The 10,771-nt window shown below is 46.4% G+C and overlaps 1 protein-coding gene across 2 annotated transcripts in view; it reads left to right on the top strand.

The window, feature by feature from the left end:
• Positions 1-1,411: 1,411 nt before the first annotated feature.
• Positions 1,412-10,771, top strand: part of LOC146706770 (integrin alpha-11-like) — a 35,494-nt gene continuing 26,134 nt past the window's right edge. For both annotated transcript variants that reach the window (XM_085464986.1, XM_085464985.1), the window contains exons 1-2: positions 1,412-1,554; positions 7,645-7,756. In XM_085464986.1, coding sequence (XP_085321112.1) covers positions 1,506-1,554; positions 7,645-7,756 — 161 coding nt within the window. In that variant the 5' untranslated portion in view covers positions 1,412-1,505. The remainder of the gene's footprint in view (positions 1,555-7,644; positions 7,757-10,771) is intronic.

Raw genomic sequence — 10,771 nt, 5'->3', positions numbered from 1 at the left:
AATGCGTTTGGACCGGGGCACGGTTAAAGAGACACTCGGTCCTTTTTGTATCAGACATCCACCTCTACCTGAGCTGAAAGCTTAAAATCTTCCTCTCTGCCGCCTCATGTCACATAAATTATGATGGGTTATAAAATAACACTGACGCAAAAAGAACTGAAAATTCTCCATCTTTCACCTCAGATTTGATTCCTGCTGTGTGATAGAAATAATTGTACGATCCTCAGGGAAATATAAATATAAGCTTTGTTTGCTTTTCCTGCAGCGAGAGCTGAAGCTAACAGAGGCTGAGTGAAAGTGAACCAGGACATAATCGGTGTCACGCAGGGAGCCGCGCTCGCTGACCGACCCTCGGCTGCTCGTCCATCTGTTTCGCTTTAATTCTGCTGCTTTCACTCCCAGTTTCCACTTGTTTTTCCAGACAGAGTGACAGCAGCATGCCGCCGTCCAGCTCGCTGCACGCCAGCATCTTTTTATTGATGGGGAGGGAGCGTCTGTGAGTGTGAGTATGATTAACAGAGTGGAAAGTGTGCTGACACAGTCACACTGTGGAGTTTCGTCCCATCCAAGGACAATAAGCTCAGCTTCAGGTTCAACATGTGGAAGTAAACTTCCTGTCACGGGCCAGATGAATAATTCCTCAAACTTAAACTTTATTTATACAGCGTCAAATCACAACAACATCACCTCGAGGCGCTTTGTGTTGTACGGTAGACCCTACAATAACACATACAGAGGAAACTCAACAATCACATGGCCCCTGTGAGCAAGCAGGAACAAACACGTTTACATCCTGATACACAAACCTCTTAATTTCTCCCTGAACGAGGGAGGATGTTTGTATTACTCACGTGTTTAATCGTATTAACGTGTAAAGTTTGCAGTATTAGCTGATACCGTATCACTTCTATCCCACTCGTGGTCACTTCTCGCTCCAAACAAATACGTAACGCGGTCACGCTCACAATCCTAAAATTACGTTACGTCCAAAACCAACAGGCGGCGTCATGGTGACTATGTCCATCTTTTATATACAGTTTTTGGAGCCTGGAGTGGGCGTGAGAGGAACTGCAGGCTTTGTGTAGCTTTTTTTGTTAGCAGGTTTGAAACAAAACAATTCAAAATGATCAAGTGCGCTTATGGACACGTGTACTTACAGATGTATTTAAAACTGCACCGCTCTGTGGTTGGATGCACTTCCTGACTGTTTATCCATTATCCCGGTGCTCCCGGGGAGTTTTGGGCAGATGTTCACATCTGGGCTTCAGCACCGTGTGGAATCACAGACTCACATGGAGGCATTTCCTGTTTGTGCAGCGACTGAGACATTAAAGCTCCTGCTGTGAAAAGAAAAGGTGACCTTTAAGAGGCTCTTTAAAAAATCAGACACATGAGGCAGGAGGAGGTGCATTTACTCCTCCTCCTCCTCTCTTCTTCACACATCAGAGCAGCAGAGCCGGGACTCACTCACTCACACTCTGTTTATTTCTCTCTCAGACGCACTCATGGATTATCACCACCTTCTGCTGCTGTGGACCTACAGCTTCCTGCCAGGTGAGCGATGCAACAGGTAACACAGAGCAGGTCAGAGAGGTCACATCAGACAGGTGCTGCTGATGGTCCACCAGCAAGATGAGGACTTTGAGTCCAGGTCCAAAATCTGGATAGAAAGCTTTTGGATGTGGACTGTTTCCTCTCTGAAACTGCAGACAGGCTGCAGCTCCTTCAACATTTGGACTTTTCTTTCTCTTCCCAAAATTCATTTCGCTCTGGTTTGTTAAAAGTTCTTAGATCCTGACATTTATCAGCCTCTGTCAGACTTTCTAACATTTTCGAGAGACAGTGAGCCTTCGTGAGCATGAGTGCACACAGATCCTTTTTGTTTAGTGCAGGTGTTCAGATTAGTTTAACATGAAGCCTTCTGCGGTCCCGAAGAGACCCGCATGCGCAGATGAGGCAAAACAAGGACGTCACATGCAGCTCTCCGACGGCAGGCTTGTGTTTTGCTGCTGAGGCGCAGCAGAGAGTTCCCAGATGAGAAGGAAGATTTTAAATTGGAGTAATGGCTGCTTCAGACACTCAGGTGTGTGGAGAGCAGTGTGCAAAAGTGGATGTAGCCGGCCGACTGCGGTTTCTGGCTCAAGCTCCTTAATGCGAAATTCAAACTTCAATAGAGTTGGTGTGAAGTTTGTGTGTCAGGCTGCAAACATGTTTATTTCTGCTGTAACGTTTTAACCCTCTCCAGGCAGACGTTGCAGATTTGCAACAGTTAAAAACTAACAACCTGATCACCCCACATACATATTTTATGAGTTTTTTTACTCAGAAGTACCACTGCAGGACTTGGTTGTGCATTAGCAACAAAAAACTTAATTTGAGCCTGAGAGGGTTAACACAGAAGTCTATGGGGACTGACTCACTGCTGCCTCTGCTGGACGTCAGAGGAACTGCAGAGTCTTTAAAGATCGAGGTCTCAGAGAGGATGTTCAAGAGGTTTATGTTGGTTTTGCATTTAACTTGGTGAAGACAGGGAGCACTGAAGCTTCACCAACAACTTTCAGACTAAACTGGAATATTCCAAAATCCATTAAAAAGGTGCCATGCTTATTTATCATGGTAAAAAATGACCTGATGGTACTACAAGGCAAGAATTCCCAGGTAGAAAGACCCAAATGAAACCCTGGTGTTTCAGTCCAGGCTGGGCAGTCCATCAGGGAAAGCGGGAGTGCGAGGAAACAAACGTACAAAGTAGGAAAAGAAAACTGAGCGAGCAGGAAGCAGCATCCCTGCTGTGCAGAGCGATCAGCTGACCACCTGTGTGGGAAAACAACAAAGGCAGGAAGCTGAGCGCAGTAAGATGTAAACGGAGTAACTTCAAAATAAAACAGGAAATAACAGGAACATCATTTGATTTTGTGACATCTGTTGGAAAGCATGCGAGGCCGTGTTGGCGCTGCTGATGTCTCCATCCTCTGCAGCACTGCGGTGTAGGATTACAGACTGGCCCTCCTCAGTCCCAGCGGACGGTCGCAGGAACCATTTTTCCTGATTTCTTCTGTTTAAACTGTTTCCTCACACTGAAGCCGTCCCTCTCCTCTTTATTGCATCAGTGCAGTTTGGTGTGATGGCTGGAGGATCAGGCTGTTGTCCCCGGAGGTTCGGCGGTCTGCAGGGCGATGAGGTTTTCTGCAGGATGTCAGAGGATAAAACGATTTAACAGCACGCCGTGGCTTTTAGGCAGATCGTTACGCTCTCGCTGTTGTTGCTGCTCCTCAGTTTGTGGTTGGTTGCACCAAACAGGAAGTCATTAGTTACCACACCCTCCTCGACAGGTGCTCTGAGAACTCGTTCCTGTGCTGTTTGAATCTGATTTCACCTCATCTGCAAACCGATTAACCTGCCGCTCAGAGCTGTCTCTACACCAGCGTTCTAATGTTCCACGTGTCTGAGCGAACACACAAACTCCCTGAGCGTCCCCTGGACCACTGTGAGCGCCAGCAGACGTGTGCACTGTGGTCACGCCAGCATCCAAGTTACATGTTTACTAAAGTAATCAAATTACAGCATTTATGTTAGACGACTTTTAATTAACTGCTTTAACCCACTTACAATGAAAATTAAAACAATCTTGTTCATGTGCAGCATGTTAACACTATTGGAAGCAAAAATAACTTGAACTCCAATAAAGCTCTGACTGTATTATGAGTCTGTGGTCTGGGAGAGAGTCTGTAACTCTGTCTGCAACATACAGTAAATAATGACCAATGTTGGGTAATTAATTATTTAGTTACTTCTTCAAAAAGTAACTGAGTTTTGCAAACAAGTGTTTTTGCAGCTGTTTACCTAAAAATGCAGCCAAGGTGTTTCTTAAACAAACATTTCAAACTATTTACAGAACAATCAGCTGTTCTGCATCAAATCTGATGCCACACAAATTATTTGTGTCACAAAAAATAATTTCTATTATGAGATGAAGGAGAACAACAGCCTGATACCTGCAGGCCTGACAGCAGCAGACGTGTCACTGCTGTAACACCTGTAACAATCAGCAGGCGCCTCATTGTTCTGACACACAACAACACTACTGACTACACTACACACTAACTACACACTAACTACACACTGACTACACTCTAACTACACACTAACTACACTCTAACTACACACTAACTACACACTAACTACACTCTAACTACACACTAACTACACTATAACTACACACTAACTACACTCTAACTACACTCTAACTACACACTAACTACACACTAACTACACTCTAACTACACACTAACTACACAAGATTTGTGCTAAACGTCTCAAATCTCTCACATCTCAAACACGCCGTCACTCCTAAAACGTCCCCCTCCCTAAACAACTAAAGGCCATGTTGCCATATCATTTTTTGATTGGTCAACATGGTACATTTTTCCACCAATAGGAAAGGGCAGGGGGAGGGGTTTGGTGTTGTTTTTGTTCACAGGCTTTCGAGCGTTTTCCTTATAAAACGCCGTTTTTACCGTTTCTTCCTGCAGTAAATATAAACAACGACAGTATTCAGGAAGAAAACCAAACATTGCAGATATTTTATCATAACTCTGGTTTTACGTGGTCGATCAACACAATTTAAAAACTGGTATAAAGTCCACACTTTGTCCGTCAGTTGTTCCGTCTGTCCTGCTCACATCTCCAATGGTTGTACACGTTGGCATTAACGTGGCTTCACTCCACATCAGCTGCTTTGCTAAAACACCGGTGTCGCACATAAGGACGCTGCAGAGCCTGTAAACCACGCTGATTGGATACGAATGCGAATCGCATCATTGGCTGGACTGTGGGATAAGGCGGCATCGTTCTGATCCCACACGGGAGCAGCCAGTCACTGACTGACACTGCAGAACAGAATTGTTAAAGTTTAATTTTAATTTCAGTGCAGGTCAGATTTTTTTTGTGCGCATCGCAGATTTTCTGTGCCAGCAGTGGGCAGCTTAGAGGGAGCACTGCTCTACACCCACCTCCAGCCACAGTAACCAAACAAACTGAAAGTTGAAAAGCTTCTCGTGTTTCTGCTGGTTTTGGCGTTTTACAGAAACCACAGACATGCTGCTGTGATTTTGTCTGCTTCAGGCACAGAACAGCCTGAAACTCTTCTGATACATAGAAAACTTTTATATAACTAAAGAAAGCAGAGGTATTAACGGCGCAGCCAGCTCTGGGAGCAGCTCGGCCTGCTCTGGATGATGATCAGCATGATCTTTGATACGTGTCGTCTTATGTAAGCAGAAACTTTGAAGCAAACTGGAAAAAGTGATGTTTTTGAAGATATTTAAAAACAGACAAAGGTCTGATAGAACGTCTCGGACGAAGATAGTGAAGTGTTTGTGGAGCTCGTGGTGCTGTTTGTGTATTTTGGAGATATCTGTAGAGTAAACTCAGTGCACTTTTTAAATGACGATTTCATTCATTAAGTGATCAAATCTACCTGCCCTGTGTGCAAAAGTAACTGCCCCCTACACCTGGTAACTCATTGTTCCAGCCTCAGCAGTGAGAACTGCAGTCCAGTGTTGCGATGCCTTCAGTGGGTCTTTCACGTCACTGTGGAGGATTGTTTGAATTCGGACCAATGGAGGGTTTTCCAGCATGAACGCTCATTTAATACTGGCTGCTCCAAAACGTCATTTTGTTGTTTGAGCCAATCAGAGGTGGACATGCATTTCTGCTCATTGTCCTGCTGCCTTCAGGGCTTTCTGGTAGAGAGCAGAACTCACGGTTTCCTCACTTACAGCGAGTCGTCCTGAAGCTGGAGAGCAGCCCAGACCATCACACCTCCACCGTGTGACGTTCTCTTTATGAAATGCTGTTAGTTTGATGCAGGAAGCGGCACAGACGGGCTTTGGCAGCTCGTCGAGCAGTGATCATGAAACGCTCCCGTCTTTGAACTGTTCTAAAAAAAGTGGAGATTTCTGTGGAAACAGGAACAAAACTAATCTCACAGCTGATACTCAATCTGGATTCTAATCTGCCTTCAATTATGAGACGCACATAGAAAAACCTGTCACTGACCACAGGTCGGGAGGATCGTCCACATCAGCGACCGTCAGACCCGGATCGATCCCTGCCCGGATTCCTGGCCCAGCTCAAACAGGGGCAGATTCCTCTGAGCCACGAGCAAACAAACACGACTCTTCTGGCTTCCAGCGTCTTTCACTTTTGTCCTCAGCAGCCAAACTCATCACCACTGCTGGCCAACGATCCCGGCAGCGTGCCCAGTTTTCCAATCGCGCCACAGCTGGGAGAAGCAAACCGGAGTGCTCAGGAAATACTTCAGCAGCATACGGACAAAAAGCAAATGGTCAAAAGGTCACACTGAGATCAAAAGGTTGTGAATGAATGCCATATGCATTTTAAACCTGGTGAATGACATATCAGCCAATCAGATGATCCCGTAACCAGAAACGCTCTCAGTGAGAAAGCTGAGAGCTGATTACGTCATCGGAGCAGGAGGAAAGACACAAAACCAACCAGTGATGACATCAGATCCACCACGGCATGGATGAGTTATGGGATTAGATCAAAATAACAGGACAGGACCAACTGTATGTACACGCTGGGGTCTGAGCAGGCAACAGGCACAATCAGGAAGTAAAAGGCACACAAAGAGATGAGACTACCAAATGGTCTGTATTTGTATAGCTTTATTAGTCCCTAAGGACCCCAAAGCGCTTTGCATATCCAGTCATCCACACATCCACACACTGGTGATGGCAGCTACAGTAGCCACAGCTACTCTGGGGCACCGACAGAGGCGAGGCTGCCGGACACTGGCGCCACCGGGCCCTCTGACCACCACCAGTAGGCAACGGGTGAAGTGTCTCGCCCAAGGACACAACGACCAAGACTGTCCAAGCCGGGGCTCGAACCGGCAACCTTCAGATTACAAGGCGAACTCCCAACTCTTGAGCCACGATCACCCCGGCGGTCGTGGCGACAGAGGGAGACAGAGGGAGACGAAACTAAAATAACGAAAACTAAAATAACAATAAAACGCTCCGTAACACTTTAAGATACGGCCCACGACTAAAGGCAGAATTCCCCTGTGATTAAAAGGAATGTCAGTGTATTATAATTATGATAATATATATATATATGTGTAAGTATTATATGTTTACCTGCAAACACTTAAAGGCAGGAACACGCGTCAGGTTTTTACAGGAAAGGAAACACAAATGATAAATTAAGTAAATTTAAGTACAGCACAAGTCATTTTTAGCAGTGTGAAAATAGTATTTCCCATTTTCTGCTGGAGGTTTCTTCCTATTAAGAGGGAGTTTTTCCTTCCCACTGTCTCCAGAGTGCTGCTCATAGGGGTCATATGATTGTTGGGTTTTTCCTTGCAACATGAAGCATCTTGAAGTGATTGTTGCTGTGATTTGGTGATACGTGAATAAAGTCTGGACTGCAGAGATACCGTCTACGTCAGCAGCTTGATGATGTTAGGTTGATAGCACAGCTTCTGAGAGCGATAGCAGCCTGCGTTACAGCTGCTTTCACTTTGTTGGGCCGTTCCCAGCTCACGTGGCTGCAGGACTCACTGTGGACTGGTTTTAATGGGTGGTGAATAAAAACAAACCTTTTTCTGTCTTTCAGATCTTCAGCTCTGTTTCAACTTTGACACGAAGAACTTCAAGATCTTCGCTGGGTCTAAAGAAGCTCAGTTCGGGTACACGGTGCAGCAGCACGAGGCGGGAGGACAGCAGTGGTGAGAATCCCGGCGTCGCGTCCCGAACCCGTTCTTATAGATTCCTTGGTTTACTTTAACCCACCTGTTCATGAACTGTTTCAGGGTCCAAGTAGCTCCGAGACTCCACTGAGAGTCCAATGGTTACAGCAAAGTTTAACCCGCTGGCGTTAGCAGGATGGCACACGGCTGACAGGTGCAGTCAGGTGTAGGCTGAAGTGAAAAGATGGCAGCAGCTTACAAAACCAAGCCTTAAACCTGCATTACTGTAACAGCCAGCAGGGGGCGACACCTGTAAAGTCTGACTGAAGGAGGTTTATGTGAAGATGAGCCTGCAGGGCTCAGTGAAGTCTTCCCTCGTGAGTTTCAGGCCTGAATTAAACGTGATGTCCGTTTTGACGCAGGCGAGGACTCAGGGCGGGGCCACATCTCTCGGTTTCTTGCTCGTCGTGTCCGGCCGGCGATGTCGAAGCGCTCCATCTCGAGGCTTCCAACACGTTCAAAACTGGAGAGAGTTCTAGGAAAATGTTCTCGTCTCCTCGGGGAGGCTCAGCTCAAGCTGAACATCTCCTCCAGGTGAGGACAGAATAGATGGTGTCTGCGTGTCTGGTTGAGGATGAAAGATAATGGCGGGGTGCTGGGATTTACTGGAGGCCGCGGCCCGTCTGAAGCCAGCAGGTTTGTATGTTCTGGGCCATGGAGCTGAAATACCTTCGACTTGGAACGCCGCTCGTCTGTTTCCGTCCTCCCTCTGCAGCGTGGCCGTGAATTATGTCGAGATGTCAAGATCATGTTAGGATGACACATTTTCCACCAACGAGACTGAAACGTGGAACATTTCTCTGCAGAGCATGTGGACATTATTTATAGTTCTTACTGCTGAAAATCCAGATTTCATAACGCAGGTCGTCACTCTCGCGCTCTCGTGCAAACACTCGTTCCTGTACAGTTTGTCCTTGGCTCCCCGCTCAGTCTGCTCTCCCATCCTTCATCTTTATATTTTCAGCCTTCGTGGACTCTCAGCGGGCCTTCAGAGGAGATGAGGTGTGTTAAAGTGGGATGAAAGAAGACGACTTTAGAAAGAAATATGAAAATACGAAGAAGCTTCAGAATAAAAACGAGATATTAGGAACACTGAGAAACTGATCAAGTCTTGGTGACAAAAACTCTGCACAGAGCTGTGGGAAAGTATCTGATATCAGACAAAGGAAACCACAAAACCAACGATTTCATTCATTAAGGGAACAAAGTGATCAAACCTACCTGCCCTGTGTGCAAAAGTAACTGCCCCTACACCTGGTAACTGGTTGTTCCACCAGCAGAAACAGCAGTGCTGTGTTTGTGATGCCTTCAGTGAGTCTTTCACGTCACTGTGGAGAAACTTTGGTCGACTCATCTTTGGAGGATTGTTTGAATTCAGACATGTTGGAGGTTTTTCCAGGATGAACAGCTGTTTAAGGTCCACTCCGAGACCTTCATTTGGATCATTGTCCTGCTGCCTGAGTGCTCTTGAGCTTCATGGCATGAACTGATGGGAGGACATCCTCCTGGAGCAGCAGAGCAGCCCAGACCACCACCATGTCTGCTGCTGCCGTGATGGCGTCTCATCAGATGTGACGGGGCTCAAACCCTCTCTGGGATCATCCAGATGTTTTCTGGCAGATGTGAGATGAGCCTTGAACTCTCACGGAGGTCATTTTTGCCCCGTGTTTTTCTCATTGTTGAATCATGACCTCTGACCTTAACCGAGCAGAGTCGATGTTGTTCTGCGGCCTCTGGATGAGCCGTTGAAGCCGCTCCTGTGAAGGTTCAGCTCTGCTCCAGTTTTCCTCCACGTGTGGATAACGGCTCTCGCTGTGGTTCGCTGCACTCCCAAAGCCTGTAACCTTTCAGACTGATGACGTCGCTGACTTTGGTTCTTTAGATCTTGGCATGATGCGCTGCTGTTTGAAATCTTTTAAATAAAGTTCAGAATCAGTGGAAAGAATGAAACGTTTGGCAGCGTCAGCGAGTGTTTGTTCGTCACCTGGGAATCAGAAGGGCAGAAAATGAAACAGCAGAAACCTGTGAGCACTTAGTTAATTATCAGGAGGTTACGCTGTTGTTTTCCTCTCAGCCTCTGTCTGCGGTTGCAGGTGAGATTGTCCAACAGTTTTTTTGTTATCTGGAAACTCTTTCAGCCGTGACGCATACCTCGCGATCCTCCAGGATTACAGAATCGCTCTTCCTTTTGAAGTCTCAGGTAAACAAGTGGAAAGTATTTGCATTTGTCTTGCGAGCAGTCTCTCCTGCATCTGGAGGCGGAGCGCCGGATCTGGAAACTATGTGTTGTGGTTTGTTATTCCCCAGCCTCCCTCTGTGAAGCCCATCACGCCGCTCGCCACCGTGTGTGCGTGTGTGTGTGCGTGTGCGTGTTGTAAAGGGGATCTGACACGGTAATTCAGCTGGATTGTTTTTCTGCACGGTGATATCTGCATTTCAGGTGTTTGACACTCGGCACAGAGGCATAATCCTCGCCTTCTGTCTTCCCAGTTATCCTCAATATTCCTGAGTTCATGGGAGAATTCTTTGTACCAATAAACCGTCAGGCTCTGCGACTGCCGCCTGCTTCCTGTTTCAGCCGCGATCAGTCGTCTTTCTCATTCCTGCTCTGTACATTGATGAGGTTTAAAGTCCTGTTTGTTCAGGCTAATAAAAAGATTGCGGTACTCCTTTTCATAGAAATGACAATTATTATTTTGGTTTCATGAAGCTCCAGATGTTTTCAGTGGGTGGCTGTCTGCAGCTGGACGCGGTCCACTGGACGCTTTATACTACATGTCTCATTCACACAAGCACTTCCTCTACACCTGCGTACTTTCTATCTAACACTCACACTCCAATGGACTCATCGGGAGTACCTGAGCTTCACAAACACATTAGCGTGCAGACTGGAGCAGCCAGGGATCGAACCGTCAACCTTCAGGCTAACAGATGATCATCTGGTCTGCTTCCTGATCTACAGGCAGCCCAATATAAAGGAAATGGGAAAGACTT

Source organism: Copadichromis virginalis, linkage group LG7 (genome assembly GCF_057382275.1).
Source record: "Copadichromis virginalis isolate Kocher_CV1m ecotype Utaka linkage group LG7, C_Virginalis_male_GT1.1, whole genome shotgun sequence".
NCBI classification, from domain to species: domain Eukaryota; kingdom Metazoa; phylum Chordata; class Actinopteri; order Cichliformes; family Cichlidae; genus Copadichromis; species Copadichromis virginalis.
Note: the sequence above shows the minus strand (reverse complement) of the source record. Positions and strands in the feature narration are given on the sequence as shown.